This window comes from Sporobolomyces koalae, assembly GCF_050403365.1.
Source record: "Sporobolomyces koalae JCM15063 DNA, S_koalae_JCM15063T_v1_ctg25, whole genome shotgun sequence".
NCBI classification, from domain to species: Eukaryota; Fungi; Basidiomycota; class Microbotryomycetes; order Sporidiobolales; family Sporidiobolaceae; genus Sporobolomyces; species Sporobolomyces koalae.
In genome coordinates this window covers 196,774-218,118 of record NW_027481746.1, presented here as the reverse complement: position 1 = coordinate 218,118, position 21,345 = coordinate 196,774, and the positions used below count along the sequence as shown (strand labels likewise).

At 55.9% G+C, this 21,345-nt stretch overlaps 7 protein-coding genes across 7 annotated transcripts; 3 read left to right on the top strand and 4 right to left on the bottom strand.

Annotated features, from left to right (window-relative positions):
* Window positions 1–431: 431 nt before the first annotated feature.
* On the bottom strand, window positions 432–1,976 carry QRI5 (mitochondrial 37S ribosomal protein mS38 QRI5; the record flags this gene model as incomplete). Its single annotated transcript, XM_076679702.1, has 2 exons — window positions 432–471; window positions 559–1,976. The coding sequence occupies 2 exons, from the start codon at window positions 1,974–1,976 to the stop codon at window positions 432–434; spliced, it is 1,458 nt and encodes a 485-aa protein (XP_076533250.1).
* A 319-nt stretch (window positions 1,977–2,295) lies between these two features.
* Window positions 2,296–4,266, bottom strand: JCM15063_000744 (uncharacterized protein; the record flags this gene model as incomplete). Its single annotated transcript, XM_076679701.1, has 9 exons — window positions 2,296–2,369; window positions 2,452–2,530; window positions 2,604–2,798; window positions 2,863–3,006; window positions 3,067–3,270; window positions 3,339–3,495; window positions 3,561–3,797; window positions 3,863–3,909; window positions 3,973–4,266. 9 exons carry the CDS (start codon window positions 4,264–4,266, stop codon window positions 2,296–2,298), a joined length of 1,431 nt encoding a protein of 476 aa, XP_076533249.1.
* Window positions 4,267–5,137: 871 nt separating this feature from the next.
* Window positions 5,138–8,795, top strand: JCM15063_000743 (M1 family metallopeptidase; the record flags this gene model as incomplete). Its single annotated transcript, XM_076679700.1, has 13 exons — window positions 5,138–6,161; window positions 6,229–6,253; window positions 6,321–6,400; window positions 6,472–6,500; window positions 6,579–6,739; window positions 6,822–6,903; window positions 6,978–7,021; window positions 7,094–7,298; window positions 7,363–7,531; window positions 7,602–7,686; window positions 7,749–7,855; window positions 7,923–8,269; window positions 8,337–8,795. The coding sequence occupies 13 exons, from the start codon at window positions 5,138–5,140 to the stop codon at window positions 8,793–8,795; spliced, it is 2,817 nt and encodes a 938-aa protein (XP_076533248.1).
* A 609-nt stretch (window positions 8,796–9,404) lies between these two features.
* On the top strand, window positions 9,405–13,213 carry JCM15063_000742 (M1 family metallopeptidase; the record flags this gene model as incomplete). The annotated part of the gene is made up of 17 exons (XM_076679699.1): window positions 9,405–9,837; window positions 9,901–9,920; window positions 9,978–10,572; window positions 10,657–10,685; window positions 10,754–10,770; window positions 10,856–10,861; window positions 10,925–10,941; window positions 11,000–11,028; window positions 11,091–11,182; window positions 11,242–11,323; window positions 11,398–11,441; window positions 11,514–11,718; window positions 11,784–11,952; window positions 12,023–12,107; window positions 12,172–12,278; window positions 12,347–12,693; window positions 12,761–13,213. 17 exons carry the CDS (start codon window positions 9,405–9,407, stop codon window positions 13,211–13,213), a joined length of 2,730 nt encoding a protein of 909 aa, XP_076533247.1.
* Window positions 13,214–13,323: 110 nt separating this feature from the next.
* On the bottom strand, window positions 13,324–16,245 carry THS1 (threonine--tRNA ligase THS1; the record flags this gene model as incomplete). The annotated part of the gene is made up of 10 exons (XM_076679698.1): window positions 13,324–13,484; window positions 13,588–13,772; window positions 13,839–14,149; window positions 14,226–14,363; window positions 14,448–14,777; window positions 14,845–14,943; window positions 15,017–15,163; window positions 15,229–15,711; window positions 15,785–15,918; window positions 15,987–16,245. The coding sequence occupies 10 exons, from the start codon at window positions 16,243–16,245 to the stop codon at window positions 13,324–13,326; spliced, it is 2,247 nt and encodes a 748-aa protein (XP_076533246.1).
* Window positions 16,246–16,539: 294 nt separating this feature from the next.
* On the top strand, window positions 16,540–18,038 carry JCM15063_000740 (uncharacterized protein; the record flags this gene model as incomplete). The annotated part of the gene is made up of 6 exons (XM_076679697.1): window positions 16,540–16,737; window positions 16,813–17,098; window positions 17,159–17,228; window positions 17,294–17,420; window positions 17,489–17,797; window positions 17,874–18,038. The coding sequence occupies 6 exons, from the start codon at window positions 16,540–16,542 to the stop codon at window positions 18,036–18,038; spliced, it is 1,155 nt and encodes a 384-aa protein (XP_076533245.1).
* Window positions 18,039–18,837: 799 nt separating this feature from the next.
* On the bottom strand, window positions 18,838–20,449 carry JCM15063_000739 (uncharacterized protein; the record flags this gene model as incomplete). Its single annotated transcript, XM_076679696.1, has 6 exons — window positions 18,838–19,190; window positions 19,269–19,393; window positions 19,471–19,561; window positions 19,642–19,757; window positions 19,836–20,091; window positions 20,167–20,449. 6 exons carry the CDS (start codon window positions 20,447–20,449, stop codon window positions 18,838–18,840), a joined length of 1,224 nt encoding a protein of 407 aa, XP_076533244.1.
* Between the last annotated feature and the right edge of the window lie 896 nt (window positions 20,450–21,345).

The window sequence follows — 21,345 nt, the reverse complement described above, 5'->3', positions numbered from 1 at the left end:
AGTCTTTTGTTCGTCTCGCCCACGGAGAGAAAAACGAATCACAGCGCCTGTTCAGTCAATGGTTTAATATTTGGGGCATAGCAGGTTTTGGTCTCATCGCGCGAACAGAGTCGCAACGAGTGTAGCGGAAGCGGCACCTTCTCAACTAGCACTTCGAGCTCAGTCCGTTGCCAGCGGTCCAGAGTCGGCATCATCGATGCTGGCAGACCTCATTCTCGCGATCGAGTCACTGCCGACTCGAATGCTATGCCTACCACCCGCGACCTAAGCGATTTGCGAGAGTGCCGTTGTACATCCGATGACATTTTTCGACTGTCCTAGCCTATGCAAGTCACCGTCACTGTCCCGCGGCCTCGGAACGCAATGTGATACTTCGACTTGATTGCAAAGAACCACGATCGCTGCTTTGACGCGACCCCGCCCTGCTTCGCTTACTTGCCCAACCTTTGCCTCAAGGCTCGTTGCGCCTTTCTATCAACGTTGCAAGACGCCACCAGGGGAGACCGAGTCAGCGAGAGCTCAAGTTCCTGGTGGAAATGGGGATAGGGGGAAACAAACCTTCTCTTCTTGTACTTGTGCTTGGTGATCTTCTTTTTCCTCTTTCTCTTGGTCGAGTCCATTTCGACGACAACGTCATCGACGCTGAGCAATTCTGCCGGGAGGAACGGGCTGCCCGTGTCGGTCATGCCCGTCCTCAAATCGAACGTGGCCCATCCTTCTCCCTCGGTCCAGTACTTGATCGTGCCCTTTTCTGTCGGTTCTTGCGCGACGACCGGAGTCGACTTGGTCTCGACGGGAGTGTCCGAGTACAATTGCTGAGCTGTCCGGAGTGATTCGGCGGTCGAGTGGACGAAATCGTTCCTCGCCGCCCAGGTATGCACGAGTTGGTGGTGCGACAGGAATTGATCTGCTACGGCAGCCGCATCGGTCGGGTCGAGAGGACGGAGGAAGTGTTTCGAAAACGCTGATGCGTAGGGCGATGCGGCGGGGGATGCGTGAGCGAGAGTCGAGGACGACGCCGTCGCAGCGGATGCAGAAGGTTTGCCGAACGGCGAGAGGAAGTTGAGGTCGGAAAGAATCTTGCTCGAGTGTGCGGGCGCTGACGCGACGGCAGGCGACGCGACCGTGCGAGCTTCAGGGGCTTCGTGCGGAGGCCTCAAAGCGAGATACCTAGCAATATGGTGTGGCATCGGGGTGTGCTGACCAATCATCCAGGCATCGTACGGTTCCGCTTCGTCCTTCTCCAACTCGTGCAACTGCTCCTCGTGCATCGCGAGCGATTCCTCCTCCTGCGCCTCGGCCGCGAGTTCCTCTTCGACCGACTTGAGCGGCTCGACCGATCCAACCCTTGCGAGGTACGGCGAACCGATCGAGGTGCCGTCCGCAGACAGGTCAACCACCTCGGCCAGCTCGTCCGACAGTTCCGACATGGTCACGGTGTGGTGATCCTCAACCGGACGCGTCTCCTCCATTGACCGCTCGAGCTCTTCCCCAGCCGAGACAGCAAGCGAGTCACTCTGCATGATGTGCGAGCGCAGGCTGCGACGGTTCTGGACCTGGACGGGCAGTTCGAGCAAGGGACGGTGCAGCGCGAACATCGAGTCGAACTTGACGAGTTCCGGGCTCACGTGCGGCAGGTTGTAGGTCGAAGGTGTAGCCGTACTCCTCGACACGAGTTGGGCAGGGTTCGCTGCTGGCGAGATGGCAGCGGACGAAGGATTGGCGGCAGCAGCGGCAGCGGCCGCCGCAGGAGCTTTCACCCGCGAAGAGGAGCCGTCCCGACTACTCGATCGTCCGGACGAGTTGGAGCTGCACGAGTATCGACGGCATGGGCGGGCGGTCGAGGCGAGCGATGAGGGTGAACTTGATGAGAGAGCAGGAACGGCGAGAACTGCAGACCGCGCGAGGAGCGATCCCGAGGTCGCGCTGAACGCTACTGTACTCGGACGTAGAGCCCGTGGTAACCCCATCGACATGGCCGTACGAAAAGTCGAGAGTTTGTTGCTGCTCTGGAGATTCGCGGTATCGCAAGTCACGCCGTTGGCTCTCGCCTCGCGCGTCGCATCCGTCTGCCGAGCTCCTCTCTTAACTAGCACGGATGATCATATCCATACTAGCGCTACCTGGATGTGGGCAGAATTTCCTTCCACAATAGCAAAATTAAACCACACAGAAAAGGCCCGGGACTTGTACAATACTAATGTTGGCAACACAGGGCGAACACTTCCGAAACAGTGCGCAGGCGACGAGGGACATGCGGGAAAGAAGGGAGAATGAGACTGAGCAAGAACAGCTTTAGAGCTGGGGCGGCTCGCTATTGACCACATTGATCGAGTCGAGTGCCTTGTTGATCCGGATCGAGTAAAGACCTGAAAAGAGAAAGGAGTGTTCGCGAGAGGGTTTTGGTGCGAGAACGGTCGAGTGGGAACAGGCGACAGGTACGTGACTTACTGACTTGATCCTTGATCTTCTTGTACGCCTTCTCGCCCTTTTCGAGCTCGGCATGCAGCGATTGATGCATAGCACGGATCTGTACATCACCATGGGAGTCAGTTTGCTGAACGATTTCGGTTGAATCAGGACCGTCCTCTCGCTATGCTCACCTGGGCCTCGACCTCTCCAGCTTCCCGGTTCTTCTCGGCCGCTTCCATGTCGTTCTTCTGTTTCCGTTCGAGCGCGTTGATGTGTTGCTCTTCGAGGTTCTTCTTGCGCTGTTTCGCGGCTTCTCGTTTCCGGTCCATCTTTTCCGAGATCCGACTGAACTCCTCTCGCGCGTTCACAATCCGTCTCCGATGAAGCTATCTCAGAGGCTCGATCAGTCCCTGTCCGTGCGACATGGGCGAAGGTCATAGGGGAACTCACGTTGATTTGGTTCTCCAATTCGGTGCGTTCGGTTTGCAGGGCTTTGAACTCGTCCGTGTCTTTCTCCAACCGCTGACCGGCTTCTCTCAGCTTGTTCACGTCAGCAGACCAGTCATTCAACAGTCGAATGCAGCTCTCGAGCTCCTGGCATCATGATCGTGTGAGCGTGAGGTTGCAAGGGTGAGGAGAAAGAGTCGTGCTCACGGTCGAGTATTGTGCGAGGGCGCTCATCTTGGCATTCATCTGCCGTTCGCGCGCTTCAGTATCCTTGAGTACTTCTTGATCGCGCGCGAGTTGGGCGTTGAGATCGTCGATTGTCGACCTGAGCCTCTCGGGCGACGAAACAATCTGCCCGCGCAAAGTCGAGATGGCCATATCATAGCGCGAGATCGCTTGTGAGAGCTCGGTCTATCGAAGAGGACGAATTATTCAGGCTCGGATAGCAGGAGCAAGACACGCGAGAGTTTGCGACTCACTTTTCGCGCGTGGAGAGCAGCGATCGCCTTCTTGTGCTCTTCTCCTTGCTGCTTGAGCTTGCCCGCCTCGACCTTGTCCCGGTTAAAGTTGGCCACAGTCGCCTCGTGGGCCGCACTCTGTTCCTCGATCAGCGCTGCATTCGCTTGTCGCCGCGCCCTGCAATGACAAACCGAGGGTCATTAGGAATCATTCGAGTCGCGAAATTCCGAATTCATGCTGACGTTTCTTGGTCAATCTTGGCTCGTAATGCGGCGGTCTTGTCGAGCAAGGCCTGCTCTTGTTCCTCGGCTTCGCGCTGTTCTTCGTGCCAAGGCTGCAAGATTTCGCTGTCCCGTTCCTGCGCGAAAAAGTGAAAGTTGATAATGGCGCTCAAGACCTGGCGAAATCGGTTTGCAGTCGGCGCTGTGAGGTCCTTGATCGTGAAGTCGGTGATGCGACACGGGATCAAGAGTTGCGAGCTGCAGGTCGACACGGGATCAGTAGCGTACATTGGGCTAGGGAGGAGGAGCGAGACGGGGTGTACAATGCGATGCGGAAGACGCCCATGTACATTGCTTCGCGGTAGATGTCCTGAAAGGTGCGAGCATTCAGCAGGCTTATTCCCTGCAAACAGCGGGGGTAACAACGGCTCACGGGGTTGTCCATCTGAACGAGCTGCGCTTCGGCAGCGCGGCGGACATCCTCCGCGTTGAGCCCGAGCGAGTTGTTCATCCACCATTCGTAAATGTTCTGTACCCTTGCCGGGGTCGGGTGGGTCAAGTCTTCTACGGTTGCGGGGCACTCGCATTGCTGCAAGTCGGCGATGAGGTCGGGCACAGACAGGACCGGGAAAGTACCCGCGCCCGTCGGCTGGTACTGCAGTTGCTGTTGCTGCTGCTGCTGCGATGACTGCAGCTGCTGCTGGCTCGATCTCGATTGCTGTGACATGGCGGGGTGGTCGGTCCGAGGTCAATCAACAAACACGGCGCGTCGCCTCCTGACGCTCTCTCGTCCCAAAGACGCTGGGATCAAGGGCCTGCAAAGACTTCCTTTTTGATTGCGTCAAGGTCGAACAGGCTTTGACGCGCCCGCAACGTCCCGCACGCGTACGGGCGTACGTCCTGAATCGATCGCCTGATCAAATTCGACTCTCGAGCCCGGCCTTCGTCCCGACCTGACGCTCCTTGAGTCCTTGGGTCCTCGATCACAGCCTATGCAAGTCGCATACTATGACAGGAATTTCAGAGGGGAGAGGTACACCGTACCACTGAGCCCTTAAGCTGTACACTTTTATTCGCGCTTCGGACAAACGGAGCGCATTTATGGGCCATGAGATACGACCGAGTGATACGGTAATGACGGACATGAGTGCGAATAAAAATACGTACGCTGAGGAGGTTGGGCGGGTATTTGCGGCCCGCGGCGTTAAGCCGTCTTCTAGAAGTAATTCGAGTGAGCTGCGGGCGGCTTCCGCGTGTTGCCCTTTGTCCACCTCGCGGGTTTTTGTCTTTCACCATTCTCGCCCACTTGAGACCGCTCTCGAGACTTGCTCGCACTGTGCCCAGCGTCCGCACCCTTGCAGCTCGCGTGAGTGGTACTCGTCCGCTTCGAGTCGCGCTTGTCTGCGTATCCCGGCCGGCTTGCCCCACACGCGGTGCAGCACGACACGCTGACGACGCTCTGACCACAGGCATTTGTACCCAAGTACTCCTCCCAAACCCCGCCCAGGCCCGTAGCTCGTCGCGGCTACTGCATTCACCACACGACCTCTCGCCTCGCCAACGTTTCGTCGCTCGCAGCCACCCCATCCTCATCCGAGATGGCTCAAGCTGCACAGAACCGACTCCCGCGAACGGTGCTCCCTTCGCACTACGAGTTTGCGATCCGTACCGACCTCGAGACTCTCACGTTCACCGGTGCGGGTACCGTCACCGTCAACGTCTCCGAGCCCATCGAGGCGCTCGAGATCAACGCCGCGAGCCCGCTCGTGGTCGAGGCCGTCGTCCTCGCTTCGACCTCGCTCAAGAGCGAGAGCGTTCGACCTGCGACCAAGATCCACGTCGACGAGAAGAAGGAGCGCATCCGAGTCACGTTCGCAGGGGGAGAGATTCCCAAGGGAGAGCACAAGATCGGTTTCAGGTGGCGCGGCACGCTCGACACGAGTATGCTGGGTTACTACAGGTCGGCGTACCCGCTCAAAGGTGGCAAGGACGGAGAAACCGCGTACTACGCTTTGACCCAATTCGAGCCGTGCCAAGCTCGACGTGCATTCCCTTGCTTCGACGAGCCTGACATCAAAGCTACCTACTCGCTCTCGCTCATCTCACGAGTCGGTACCACATCCTTGTCCAACTCGGAGGTCATCTCGACCAAACACCTCGGCAAACGAGGCGACTTTGAACGGACCGACCTCCTCACCGACGCATTCTTCAAAGAGTCTCAAGCGACGATCGAGAACACGGGCAAGACCGAAGGTAAAACCGAAGGCAAGACTGAAGGCAAAACCGAAGGTGCTCTCAAGGTTGAGTCTGCCGGCGAATTCAAGGACGATTGGGAGATTGTCAAGTTCGGCAAGGTGCCCAAGGTCTCGACTTACCTGGTTACCTGGGCGAATGGAGAGTTCGAGTCGATCGAGGGCAGCTACAAGTCTCCGCTCACCGGTGAGGTCGTCCCGCTCAAGGCGTACGCGACCTACGACCACATCAAGCAAGCCGGTCTCGCGCTCAAGACGAAGGAACGTGGTCTGCCCGTTTACGAGAAGATCTTTGATATCCCGTACCCTCTCCCGAAGCTCGACACGCTTGTCGCAGCTGATTTCGATGCGGGTGCTATGGAAGGATGGGGTTCGTCACTAATTCTGTGATTCAGAGGTATCGATACAAGCTCATTCGAAATTATTCTGGCAAATAGGTTTGATCACGGGACGAACTTCGGTGTAAGTGCCTCCACGCGCCGGTCTCTTCGAGTGCGCTTGACCCTCGGCTCAAACAACAATTCGACAGGTACCTGTACGATGAGAAGAAATCCGGAATCGCTGCGAAAAAGTCGGTCATTGGTGTCCAGCTGCACGAGCTTGCCCACCGTGAGTCCTCTCAGTCCATGCCGTCCATCTTCAATTTCTTGCGAGGCTGAGCATATGAGCTTGTTCTTCAGAATGGTTTGGAAACATCGTCACGATGGAGGTAAGCACGCACTCTTGCGGCTCGAATCGGGCAGAGTCGGCCTAGTCTGACAGCTTGATGGCCTTCCTCCGTTTTCAGTGGTGGGACAACCTCTGGCTGAACGAGGCGTTCGCTACCCTCATGGGAGAAGTCATCCTCGTTGACGAACTTGAGCCTTCCTGGAAAGTGCACTCGAGCTTCATCAGCGACCATCTCTCGCGCGCTCTCAATCTGGACGGCCTCCGCTCTTCCCACCCTATGTCAGTCTAGCTCCCTCTTTGCTCGATGCGGCTCATTCGAAAGCAGATAAGCTCACTCGCGCATCGCATGAGGATTTCGCAGTGAGATGCCCTGCCCGGACGAAGCCACTATCAACCAGATTTTCGACGCCGTGTCGTACTCGAAGGGAGCATCGGTTCTCAAGGTATGGTATCGAATCTGGCGCGACACCGGCCGCTGCTCCCAAAACTGACACGCCTCATTGCGATACGCGCGCAGATGCTCAGTAACTATGTCGGACAAGAAGTCTTCCTCAAGGGAGTGTACGTATCTCTCGTTCGGACGCTGTAATCAAAAGCGCATGCTGACGTTCGGATCCCGTCCACCCGCTCCAGTTCGACGTATCTCAAACGCCACCTCTACGGCAACGCTCGCACTGCCGACCTCTTCAAGGGAATCTCGGACGAGTGCGGCCAGGATGTGTCCAAGATGATGGACTCGTGGGTCAGTAAGATCGGATTCCCTGTCCTCACGGTCGAAGAGACGGACAAGGGCATCAAGATCCGTCAGAACCGTTTTCTGTCGACGGCCGATGCTACTGTGCGTTGAATTCGTCTACAACCATAGAACGAGCACGAGCTCACACATGATTTCTTGTTTGCAGCCCGAGGAGGACGAGACAATCTGGCAGATCCCGCTCGAGCCCCTGATTGTCGAATCCGGCAAGAAGGACGTCAAGCACGGCGTGCTCCTGACTGACCGCGAGGACACGTTCGAGATTGCGGACGTCAAGAACGCAACGTACAAGCTCAATGCCGAGACCTGCGGAGTCTGTACGTGCTCTTTCGATTCGGGATTGGAACAGCATGAGTAGTCCGTGCTGACCTAGCCGAGGTTCCACAGATCGCGTTCTGTACTCAGCTGAGCGACTCGTCAAGATCGGAGAAGAGGCCGGTAAGGAAAACTCGGCGTTCTCGCTCAATGATCGGTGAGTCTCCTCTGCCTTGTCATCCGTCAACGTTTCGATTTACTGATCTGAGGTGTTCATAGAATGGGTCTCGTCAACGATGCGACCGTTCTCGCGAGCTCCGGTTATGCCCGAACATCAAGCGCACTTTCGCTCCTTTCCAAGCTCGGCAACGAGAAGGAGAACCTGGGTCAGCATTCGGATTATGCTAGCATCTACTCAGGTGTGCCGATTACTGATAGCACTTTTGACTCCAGTTTGGCAAGAGATCGCCGGCGGCCTCGGATCGCTCTCCTTCGCTTGGTGGGAACAGCCGAAAGAGGTCCGCGATGCTATTTCCCAATTCCGACGCACGCTCGTCAAGCCTGTCGTCGAACGACTCGGCTGGGAGTTCTTGGAATCGGACGATGTCGACACGATCGAACTGCGGTCCTTGGCGATTGCGACTGCTGCCGTCACTGGCGATGAGGAAGTACTCGCCGAAGTCAAGCGTCGTTTCGGCGCCCTGCTCGAGCAAGACGACGACAGTCTCATCCCCAGTGACATCAGGACTACGATCTTCTCGCAATCGGTCAGATTCGGTGGCGAGAAAGAGTACACCAAGGTACACTCCTCGAGCTCTTTCGGCTATCGATCGAACAGTGAAGCTAATGCGCGTTGGTTCGTATCAGGTGCTCGAGATCTACCACAAGCCGGCCACTCCCGCGCACAAGATCTCGGCGATGGCGGCCCTGTGTGCCACCGAAGACCCGGAGCTGCTCAAGAAGACCTTCGGCATGATCATCTCGAAAGACGTCAAGAACCAGGACATCCCGTACTTCTTCTCGGGCCTACGCAACAACCGTGCCGCTCGCCGGGACTTGTGGGTGTGGTTCAAGGACAACTTTGACGAGATCTCGATCCGGTTCAAGGGCAACTTTACGATCGGTCGACTCGTTGGTGCGTCGTTCAGTGGGTTCTCGTCCGAGGAAGACCTCAAGGCGGTCGATGCGTTCTTTGCCGACAAGGACCGCGCCGTGTACCAACAGAGTCTCTCGCAAGGGATCGACACCGTGCGGGCCAAGGCCAAGTGGCTCGAACGAGATGCTCAGGACGTCGAAAAGTGGCTCCGAGACAACCAATACCTGTGAATGGCTTCGAAACAGTAGTGTCCGTGAACGAAATGCAGTACTCTCGATCCGGTTGCTGCGAAGCTACAGCGAGCGAACGATGCGTATTTTTGATCCTCTCTGGGTGTCCGCAAAACGGTTGCGAGCTACCTCTTTGACTTGACAAGCAAATTTTGAGAGAACGCCGCTGTGACCGCCGCCGCGATTGCCGTGCACGTGATCGGGGCAACGCTTGAAGATATTGCAGCGTTTTTTTCGACAATACAGTATTCTTCACGAGGGTTCTGATCGATACCAAGAAGCGTGCGAAACGTACCATGCGGTCGAGTGACCAATTGTACATCGGTTACCCGAAGCTGCACCTTATCGGGATACCCCACGGAGCCGAATCGAGTCGACTCGCGCAGCCATGGCCATGCGGTGCAGATCATTCTCGCGTGATTGTGCGCTCCTCACGCTCACAACTTCAATAGACCCAAAGAGATCTGTAAGAGCTGTCGACGCCGCCAATTCACAGGTATGTCTCGTCCTGATCGCAGCAGATCCTCAGACGGGCCCCACCTGCATCTGCAGCTGCCTCGTAAACGTTGACTGATCTGACTCGTTGTCTTCCCCATAAACGCCCGTAGCATGTCAGCATCCGAACCTTCGCGCTTGTCACGTAGCGTCATCCCGTCACACTATGATCTCGTGATCCGCACAGACCTGAAAGCACCGTCGTTCTCCGGCGTTGGCGAAATCCTTCTCGATATCCTCGAACCGGTCTCATCTTTGACGATCCATGTCGCATCGCCATTGCAGCTCAAAGCAGCTGTCGTCGCGCGGATCGACGCGGACGACAGCTGTGAGCGAGTTCGCAAAGCCGACACCATCGCCGTCGACGACAAACTGCAACGTGCAACTCTGAGCTTCGAAGGCGAGTCCATCGCGCCGGGTTCTTACAAGCTCGGGTGTGTTTGGAAGGGTGTGCTCGAGCCCAGCATGGTCGGATACTTCAGTGGGAGCCACATTCCAGAAGGCGAAACCGAAAAGTCGTACTTCGCGATGACCCAATTCCAACCTTGTCAGTCCCTCTCTTCTGCCGAGAATCGTTGAGAAGCGAGCTGACAGCATTATGATTGAACAGGCGATGCTCGTCGTGCTTACGTATGTTGAATTCGGTCTTTGCGCAATGGCCTCCTTTGTTGACCCGTAATCACGCAGCCTTGCTTCGATGAGCCCGACCTCAAGGCGACATTCTCGATTTCGCTCATCTCCCGTAGCGGAACGACCTCATTGTCAAACATGAATGTGGAGTCCACCGAGGCTCTAGGCGCGCAGGGCCTTTTCCAGCCCACTCAGCTCTTGACGGAATCGCTACTGTCGAGCCTCGACCTCTTTGAAGACGAGGAAAACGATGCGTGGGAGCTGGTCAAGTTTGCCAAAAGTCCCAAGATGTCAACATACCTCGCCGCCTGGGGCAACGGCAACTTTGATTACATCGAAGGAGGTTACCACTCTGCTGTCGAGGACAGGTTCATTCCGATACGGTTCTATGCCCTTCCTCACGAGGTTCACCAGGCCACGCTTGCCCTGAAAGCTAGCGAGCAGGTCCTGCCGATCTACGAGAAAATTTTCGACATTGCCTTTCCTCTGCCCAAACTCGACACCCTCGTCACTCCAGCTTTCGGAAATGGCGCCATGGAGAACTTTGGTTTGGTTATCGGCGGGTCTTCCGTGTACATGGTTGATGAAGAGAAGGCTAGCTTGGCAGCCAGAAAGCTTACGATTAAGGTCGCTTCGCACGAACTCGCTCATCGTCAGTACTCAACTTTCAACCTGCCCCTCAGCTGTGACCTGACGATGACCTGACAATGACCACACGATGCTCCGTCGCGGGTAGAATGGTTTGGCAACATCACGACTATGGAGGTAGGCTCGGAATACTGCTGCATTTCCCTCCGTTGCCGCGCCCAACTGACTCCTCATTGCTGCACCAGTGGTGGGACAATCTCTGGTGCGTTCGCAGAAATCTCCGTCCAGTTTGTATCGGGCTCTTGAAGCTGAATTTCTTTGAGATGTACCTTTGTCCCGGTTCGAAGGCTCAAGTAAGTCTGATTTTGCCGTCCTCTCGCACATAACGTATGTTTGACACGCATCACCGTCCACAGTGAGGCGTTCGCAACGAGTGAGACCCTTGAACCTCCGCATTACAGGCCGAGCATTGATCCAAGCCTTCCTTACAGTCGTTGGAGAAGTCCTCGTTGTTGACCAAGTGAGTGTGCCATTTCGCTCGAGCCCTCCTATCGGTGAAACTGAACACTGCTTCGTTGGCAGATTGCGCCGGAATGGAAATGCGACTCGAGCTTCATCTTCGATCACCTGTCGAAAGCATTGCAGCTCGATGCTGCTCGATCTTCGCATCCCATGTGAGCCGATACATTTCGCTCGTTCGGAGCATTTCGCTTATGTAGGACTCTGTTCTCAGTGAGATGCCCTGTCCGGACGAAGCCACTATCAACCAGATCTTCGATGCCGTGTCGTACTCGAAGGGAGCCTCGGTCCTGAAGGTTTGTTATCGATTCGCGCGCGGAAATCAGCAGTCGCTCCCAAACTGACACGCCTTATTGCGATACGCGTGCAGATGTTGAGCAACTATGTCGGACAAGAAGTCTTCCTCAAGGGAGTGTGCGTATCTCTCGTTCGAACGCTGTAGGCAGAAACGCAGGCTGACATCCAGACCGTGACCACCCGTTCCAGCTCGACGTATCTCAAACGCCACCTCTACGGCAACGCTCGCACTGCCGACCTCTTCAAGGGAATCTCGGACGAGTGCGGCCAGGATGTGTCCAAGATGATGGACTCGTGGGTCAGCAAGATCGGATTCCCCGTGCTCACGGTCGAAGAGACGGACAAGGGCATCAAGATCCGTCAGAAGCGTTTCCTGTCCACGGCCGATGCTACCGTATGTCGAGTATTCACGATTCCCAGAACGCGCCGACAAGCTCACGCGTGCTCATGAATCCGCAGCCCGAAGAGGACGAAACGATCTGGCAGATCCCGCTCGAGCCTTTGATTGTCGAATCCGGCAGGAAGGACGTCAAGCACGGCGTGCTCCTGACTGACCGCGAGGACACGTTCGAGATTGCGGACGTCAAAAATGCAACGTACAAGCTCAACGCCGAGACCTGCGGTGTCTGTACGTACTCTTTCGATTCGGGATTGGAACAGCATGAGTAGTTCGTGCTGACCTAGCCGAGGTTCCACAGACCGCGTTCTGTACCCAGCTGAACGACTCGTCAAGATCGGAGAAGAGGCCGGCAAGGAAAACTCGGCGTTCTCGCTCAACGACCGGTGAGCCTCCTTTGCCGCGTGATTCCTCCGTCTTTCGCTCGATACTGATCCGAGGTGTGTATAGAATGGGTCTTGTCAACGATGCGACCGTTCTCGCGAGCTCCGGTTATGCTCGAACATCAAGCGCCCTCTCGCTCCTTTCCAAGCTCGGCAATGAAAAGGAATACCTTGGTAAGTGTCTTGAATATGCTGGCGCTGATATGAAAGCTTGGAACGCTGACAAGATACTTGACGTAAAGTTTGGCAAGAGATCGCGGCGAGCCTCAAAGCGCTTAGCCAGACCTGGGTTGAACAACCCCAGAAGACTCGCGACGCCATCGACAAATTCCGACGAGCTCTGTTCCGACCACTTTTTGAGCGACTCGGCTTCGACGCATCGGCAGACGACAATGTCGACACGACCCAACTGAGAACGCTTGCGATCAGTACACTTGCCGAGGCTGGCGACACCGCGGTCCTCGAGGAGTACCAGAAGCGATTCAACCACTTTGTGCAGGCTGACGACGAAAGTCAGATCCCTGGTGATCTCCGCGGCTCCATCTATTCAGAGTCGGTCAAGCATGGAGGCGAACAAGAATACGCAAAGGTCAGTACAAATTGACGGAACCGGGAATGCACCTGAGCTCACGCGGGTCGACATATGTGCTGAGCAGGTTCTCGCGGTCTATCGCAACCCTCCTTCGCCAGAACACAAGAAAGCGGCCCGCACCGCCCTCGCGAGTCCTCAAGACCCAACTCTCCTCGGGAGAACGATCTCGATGTTGCTGACCGAAGTTCCGAGTCACGAAATCGCTGCGTTTGGTATCGCGCTCAAGACTAATCCGGTCGGAAGCGCGCTCCATTGGACCTGGTTCAAGTCAAACTACGACACAATCATCGCGAAATTCCAAGCGTTCTACCTCTCGAGCCAAATCGGGACCGCCGTCAGTGGTTTCTCGACCCGAAGCGACTATGACAAAGTCGTGGAATTCTTTGCCGACAAAGACCGAACGGCGTACGCGCAAGCGTACGAGCAGAAACTCGATGCGATTCTGGCTCGGGTGAGATGGCTCGAGCGGGACTGTCAGGATGTGGACGAATGGCTTCGAGCGCATAAATATCTCTAGGGTTTCTTGATGTAAGACAGAAAATACTGGACGGGTTTGATTCTCTGTGATGAGGGGCCAATGCGAATTTTACACAGAGACCATTCGGCACAGACCCTACAAACGATAATCTATCGGAGTTGGTTGTCCAAACGGCGTTCGTTCTTGAGCCTCAACATCTTCTCGAGCACTTCGTCGAGTTTGATCGTCTCCGTGCGAGCCTTCTTGTTGCCTGCATCGTCGCGGTTTCGGACGTTGACCGAACGCGAGTCCATCTCTTCGCTTCCGACAACTAATGATCCAAGATGACAAGCAAGATGAACAAAATCATCAGTCAATTTTGAATTTCTAGACGCGCGCGGAATGTGGCAGAAAGCGAGAGAGGATGAACGAACCAAAGATGTAGTTATATTGGGCGATTTCTCCGTTTCGCACCTTCTTCGGGAGGGTCGAGTCGGACAAGTCTGCGTCGGCGTAGAGTCCGGCATCCCACAGCAATTGCGCAACCTCCTTTGCGTATTCCTTGTGAGGAGCGGCGACGGGGATGACCACGACTTGTCGGGGCGAGAGCCAGAACGGCCTATGTGGAGTTCGATAGGTCAGTATGATGATCCTCCGCGACCGGTGAGACTAGCTTTGGACTTGCCATTTGCCGGCAAAGTGCTCAGTGAGAATAGCCGTGAACCTCTCCACACTTCCAAGGATCGCTCGGTGAATCATAACCGGTCGCAAGAGCTTGTTCTCGGTCGCTCCAGTCTCTCCTCCACCCTCGGCCGATCGGTACGTGAGTTCAAATCGTTGAGGCAATTGGAAGTCGAGTTGGATCGTAGCACATTGGTGTTTGCGCTTGAGTGCGTCCGAGATCGTGATGTCGATCTTGGGACCGTAGAACGCACCATCTCCGGGGTCGACAACCCACTTGCCAGGCACGAACTTGTCCAAAGCTCGGGACAACATCTGCGCAGGCGGATATCGGGTCGGACGAATCAGTCACACTTGCTCAACAAGTCGAGATTGTTGAATCAGAACTCACGGCTTCGGCCTTGTCCCAGGTCTCGATCTCTCCAAGGTATTTCTCTGGTCGGGTAGAGAGTTTGAGCTGGAACTCGAACCCGAAAGCGCCGTAGACCTCGTTGAGGAATGCGAAGCAGACGTCCATCTCCTCTTCGATCTAGCGCGGAGACGAAGCCGATAGTTATTAGATGATGATGACTCGAGCTGACTTCATCAAGCTGGACGCGGAGAGCAGACTTACTTGCTCAGGCATACAGAAGTGGTGAGCGTCGTCTTGCTGGAATCGCCTGACTCGGGTCAATCCACTCAGGGCACCACTCGCTTCGTTGCGGTGCAAGACACCGAAATCTGCCATCCTGATCGGCAACTCGCGGTATGAGCGATCGCGCGATGCGAAAATGAGGGCGTGCGAAGGGCAGTTCATCGGTTTGAGCGCGAACGTCTCTTTCTCGACGTCGAGCTTGAACATGTCCTCGGCGTAGTTCTGCCAGTGTCCCGAAGTCTCCCATAGTTTCGAGTTGAACATGTTGGGCGTGATGACCTCTTGGTAGTTGCGACGACGGTACTCGGCCTGTCGACAGAGCGTGACGGATCGTGAGCGCGCTGACTCGTTGTAAAGGCCAAAGAGCTCAACTCACTCGCATGAACTCGACAAGAGTGTTGTAGATACGAGTACCGTGCGGGAGCCAGAAAGCGGAACCAGGCGAAAGGTCGTGGAAGAAGAACAGTTCTTGATCCTGTACATTCGAAATCGTGAATCAGCAACAACTTCTATCTCAACAGCGCCAGGTCAACGGGAGTAAGACTCACTTTTCCGATGCGGCGGTGATCCCGCTTGGCAGCTTCTTCCAGGAACTTCTTGTACTCCTTCATCTGGTTGTTGTCCGGGAACGAGATACCGTAGATACGTTGCAGGGATTCGTTTTTGGCATCTCCGAGGAAGTAGGAGGACGAGTTCTGTTCTCGGCTCGTTGCGAAGTCAGTCTCGTTTCGCGGAAAGGGGAATAAGGGCGATGGCTCACTTTGAGGACAGCGAGAGACTTGACACGGCCCGTGTGGGGGATGTGCGGACCCACGCAGAGATCGATCATGGGACCACATCGGTAGACGGTGGTCGAGGTGCCATCTGCGACCTTGTCGTTGATGAAGTGGGTCTTGAACGAGTTGTACTCGAACATTTTGAGGAGATCCTCTTTCGAGACTTCGAGACGCTCAAACTTTTGCTTGTCCTTGACGACGCTCTTGGCGAGGGTCTCGAGGGCGTCGTAGTCGGTCGCCTGCACGACGCGGTCGCTGCCGGCCATGCCCATCTCGTAGAAGAAGCCATCGTCGGTGGGGGGACCCATCGAGAGGTGGCATCCGTAATGCCGTTCGCAACACTCTCCGAGGATGTGCGCCGACGAGTGCCACCATACCTTCTTTCCTTCGGGGTGTTCGAAATCGAGGAGCTCGAGCGAGGACGATTTTTCGAACGGTCGCTCGAGATCCCACAGTTTGCCGTCGACCTGTGCGTGCGCGGTCCCGGTCGGGTGGTCAGCGCATGAGTAGAGCGTGTCGTCTTGCAATGAAAGGACCTGCCTTGGCGATGACGGTCTTTTCTGCGAGACTCTTGCTGATACCGAGGGCGATCGACATGGGCGAGGATTCCCAGCTCGTGCCCTCTTTCGTGGAGCCGTCGGGGAGGGTAATGGTGATGGGCTCACGGGGCATGCCTGCAGGGAGCGAGTATCGAGTCAGCGGTTGGCTCGTCGCGAGGAAAGGCAAGGATCCGGAGACGGACTCGCGACCTTGTCGTCGTACTCCTTCTTGAGGCGGTCGAACATCTCGATACGCGAGTCGATGTACTCGGGTTTCGGGTCGAGCTCGAGTGCGGCCATGCCGGCAACGAGATCCTTCTTGGGCTTCTTGGGTTTCTGGTCTTTTTTGGCGGGCGCCGGTGCGGGCGCGGCTCCGTCGGCGGGACCTGCCGCCGCCTGGAGGGGCGCAGCCGGGTCAGCGGGAGTCGCGGTCGAGTGCACGGGCTGAGGAGCGGTCGACATGGTGGAGCAGAGTCGGACCGAGCGGGTTAGCGATGAAGGGCGAGCGGGACTGAGGCGAACTGCTGGTTGGGCTACGGAACGCGCGAGGCAGGCGACGGGTCGAGGTTGATTGACGAGGTGCGCAGCTCTCCTGAGCATCCACTGCTGGTCTCGACGAGTGCAGGTTCGAAAGAGCGAGAGAGTCAATAAACTTGGGCCCAAGGCGGTCAATTCACATGCTCGCGCTCGCTCTCGTTGACTCTCTCGCGCATGCTTGGCGCGTCTGACTCGATTCAGCGCTCGTGTGGCGCAGAGATGGCTGTAGCGGGTCCGCTTCGGCTCGAGTCGCACAACTCTCGGGCCCGAGTGGAGCTCTGGTTGCCGCGCGCAGTCTGTGCACCTGGCGACACTCTGCGGGTCGCGGTCCATTTGGACCACGATGGACACTACACCTCGTCGTCCCTGCGCCTGTATGCGTACACGCGCGCGACCATCATGGGGAAAGATCGCTGGGTGCGTCCCATGGCCACCCCGCCGCGTTCTTCTTCGTCGCCTGCACAACCTGAGCCTCTCATCATGAGTCGATAGCAAGCGGGCGCGGTCATGAACGCGACCCTCGGAGGAGGTGGAATGGGAGCAGCAGGCGTGCCCGTCACGACCGTCGAAACGCTGCCGTTCCTCGACCTCGAAATCCCGTGCACCTCGGCTGGCACAGCCGCACAAGCCGACCCGAAACGACCGGAGAAACAAGCAAACGACGTCGACCCTGCAGTCACGCCGCCGTCACAGTCTTCCAGGATCTACGAGTTCGAATTGCCGCACCCGCAAGACGCTCAGATCCTGCCGTCCCTCGCGGCGCGCCAGTTTGACATGAGTCAGTCACTCATGCTCGCTCAGTGCACGATACGATCCTGATCTCGGATCTCCTGCTCAGCGGCCGTGTCGGTCTTGTGGACGCTCAAGTTCGAGGGGGTCAGGAAAGGGCTCCTCAGGCGAAACGATTCGTGAGCGCTTCCTCCTGTTGGGCTCGCGGCCGACCATAACATCGGCTCATCCTCGCTCTTGACAGCTTGACCATCGAGCTCCCCGTCGTCTTTCCTACGCCGCCTCCATCTCTCCTGCCATCAACAGCGTCGCTTGTGCGCCCGTTCAAATTTGACAGCGGATCGAACGAAGGCATGTCACTCCAAGCAGACGTACGCTTCAAGCTCCTAGACTGTTAGCCGCATAATTTACTCACGAATCTTGCATTGCTCGGACCCAGCTCTCACTCGATGCTCTCTCGCATCGCGCTCCTCTCCAGTTCACGCTTTCGCTCGTCCCCTCGAGCGCGTCCGCCTCCCATTTGCTCACGACAGGTCCAAATGCACTCAAGATTACGGCGTCCATATCCCGTCAAACCCGGACCACGCCCATCCTGAACCCCAGTTCAGGCCGCTCGTTCGAATGGGCAGGAGTGCGCGTCGTTCAGACGGACATGACTCGAGCCAAAGACGACGACTGGAAGTGGTACGGCTCGATCGAGTTACCCGACGGGGACTGCTCGGTCGAGAGTAAAGGCATTGCTCTCAAGGTGAGATGTCTCAGCCTTTCAGTGTCCCCTCACTGGGTTTGCGGATTGAGCTCACCGCCAGTCAGGATCTCATCAGTATCTGCTCAACTGTCATGTCATCTCGCCAGTCCTCGCTCAAGCCGCTCTGCACATCTCGATCCCCGTCTTTATCCCTTCGACGCCATTCCCGCCGGCAAGCCCCGACCAGGAGCCTTCCACCTCGACGACTGGGGATTCCTTGCCCGCCTATAGTGCCTCTTGAGTCCGTCTGTACCATGTCTATGTCTAAAGAAGAATGTTGTTGTCGGCTTCCGGATCCATGTCCGCCTTTGCGATGCGGTGCGCGCGGTACGCGCGTGCGAATTGCTCTGTCACTCGTTCTCCACAACGCCTCTCGCACAGTGCAGCATACGCCATCCCAACAATCCACGACTCTACCGAGAGCCAGTCTAGCCAGCATTACCATGTCGCTCCCAAGATTCCTCCTTGTAGTGGTTCTCGCGGTCGTCGCTCTGTCATCGTCGACACTCGCTCAGACAAAGCCATACAACCCTTCAGCCTGTACGTCCTTCTGCTACAGTCATGCAGCTCGCCCGGAGGTCGTAAGCTCAGAACAGCGAAACTGATCATACGCATGTTGAATGATCAATCTATAATACCTCCCGCGACGCGCTTTTCGGCGGAACAGCTTGCCCTCAAGCAATGTTGCAAAGGCCAGTCCAAATCAAGTATGGACCAAGATCAGGACCCGTCGCTGGCAAGGACTACTCATACTAGAGTGAACGCGCTTGTGTATTCTCGACTCTTTTGTTGTTTTCCTGTAAGTTGTGCTCATTCTGTCCATATTTCACTAGGGATCTCGCTGACATTGACAACGACGATGCTTCAGAGGAGTGATGTGTACATTGTACGGGGAAACGGGTCATGTCATGTGTTGTGCACTACATGTTTATTGCGCTAATTCAGCCTTCTGACCACTCTCTGCGGGACTTAACGAGAGGATCGCTTCAAACATGCTGATGCATTACCGATTAGATGCTAGTGTCTATGGCGTTTCGTGTCTATGCTTCGCGAATGCTGATGTCTCGCTCATGAGCCGAAGTGTCCTCGCGCCTGAACACGGGCCTCGTACTGAGTCCCTCGACGACCTCGTCGAGTTTCTCCTCGCTCGATCCTGCCACTTTCGACAGTTTGTCATCGTCGTCGTCGTCCTGCGCGACGGTCCGCAACGAGTCTTGTTCTTGCTGCGCCTTCTTTGCCAACCTGCGTTTGCCCGCCTTCGAGTGGTACCCAAACACGCTCGTTCGACCTTCCGCCCACTTCATGCGTACGAGTGCGACCATGAACGCGATCCAGAAGAAGCAGTAGCTGAGGACACTGCCGAGCGTCGCCGAGCTCTGCCATCCGAGGATCGCTGCCATGATCCGAATTCATGATCCGTCAGTTACCTCGAACTCTCGACCGGCGCTTTCCCAGAGAATGGATATCGTACCGTTGAAAATGGACCAGCCTTGTCCTGCGAGTTGGTTTTCCGGGTTGCCGTGCACGTGCCAGACGCTGCCATCGACATCGAAGGATCCCGGGCCGTCTCCACTCTCAGAGATGTCACTTCCGACTCTGTATGGTAGTACATGCAGCTTGCGGTTAGGTTACAGGATGAGGACTGAAGAGATCGAGCTGGATCAGGAACTTGCCCTTTGTGGAAGCGGTACGCTTCGAGGAACCAGACACTCCTGCTGAACAATCCCGCTCCAAGCAGGAGGAGGATATTGGTCGAAACAACAACTACATCACGAAGTACAAAGCAGGGAGTCTGAGTCAGCGCAAGTCTGTCAAGGGGAGAGAGAGAGGGTTTGAGCACTTACGGAAAATCGTCATGTTGGCGCGAGTTCCGAATGAGTAGATGATGAAACCGCAGATGAACCCGACAATGATTCCCATGACGGCGGCCAAAGGAATCGATTTCGCAGATTGTCCCAACCTGGTAGCAAAACCGGTGATCTAGAGGGATCAGTGTCGTGAAAGGTAAATCTGAGCGAAACGGGGGGAACGGCCTCACGAGACACCTCCAACAAAGGTAACTGCTTCGAGACCTTCTCGCAAGATCGTGATCATCGGGAGGATGAACAAGGCCCACTTTCCTCGGCGACCTTGACGACGTTCATGCTCGGTGACCGTGACGGATTCATCCTTGTTGAACGCTGCAGCGAACTTGGCCTTCCATTTGATCTGGCTACGGTCCATACGGAGCATACCGAGCGACATGAAGAAGATGAGGATCGAGGCGATCAAGCAGAAGATGCCTTCGTAGAGGTCTATGCGAAGAGGGACGACGGTAAACAACCGTCGTCGGTTCACCGAGCGACAACCTCTCCAGGATAGGGACTGACCTTCAGACTTTGCCCACAAGTCCTGCAACTTTGTAAAGAAGACGGCAATGAACGCTCCGCCAATGCAGATGGTGATCGCAAGGCCAGTCAACGAGCCGGCCCACACCATCCACCGCATGCGCTTCCTGAGCTTCTTCTGCACTGTAAGAGACGCTTCATCCTTGCTGTCGACCGGGGCCAGTTGCTCGACCAGCGACAAGAGCGTTGCGACGATGACTCCCGCCTCGAGTGTTTCCCGGAACAAGACGAAGAAGATCGGAACGCTGAAGATGTTGCGGCCCATCGTACTCGGTGTAAAGGCTGACCGGCTGATGTCCTCGACGACTGCTTGAGTGGTCGATCCGAGTAGATGCTAGAGCAAGGTGAGAAACGGCCGACTTGAATTGAGAAAAAAAACCTAAGAAGGAGTCTAGGCCTGATTCATCTGATAATGATCCGCGGGGGATAAGATCGGGGAATTATTTGGGTTCAGCTAAAGCGCCCCGGTTGCCGAAGTGAAGTTGTGTTGACGACTCTATGTACACCAGGTGAGAAGAGCAGCTGTGCCAGAAAATGTGGAAGTAGCGAAGTAACCTGCTTTCATGAAACAGAAGCTTTGTGGCGACAATAGACGCCAATAGAATCTTAAAAGGGTTCGTGCGTCTGGCGTGCCTTGCGTATGGCATGAACACGCAAAGTTGGTCTCAGCATGTCACTGCTCTCGTACTGTATTGGCAGGGCATGGGAAGATGGAGTCGTCACGGTCGATGGAGCTTTGTTGTACAGGCCCGGACGTTATAACATCTTGTATCGGTAGACACGTACGTCTAGTCAAAAAACATGGCGGTTCGGGAGTGAGCGGATGTGATCTTTCTATGCTAATTGATCGCCCTCTCGACGGCGCCAGGCTTGAGCACGCCAGAAACTAGTGTCAGTTTGGAGAAACAGAGATCGACAGAACAGAAATCGATAGAACAGAAATCGATAGACAGATATTGATAGAAACAGATATCGATTGAAACAGATATCGATAGTTGAGACAGAACGAAGCGGTTCCTCGAGACGTGACGATCTGGGAGATTGAGAAGGCAAAGGTATCGGAAACCAGGGGAAAGAGAGAAAGAGAGGAGCTGAGACTTTCAGTTCCAGTCCACAAGACCAGCTTGAAGAATCAATCAGCGTAGATTGTTCGCTTGCGGT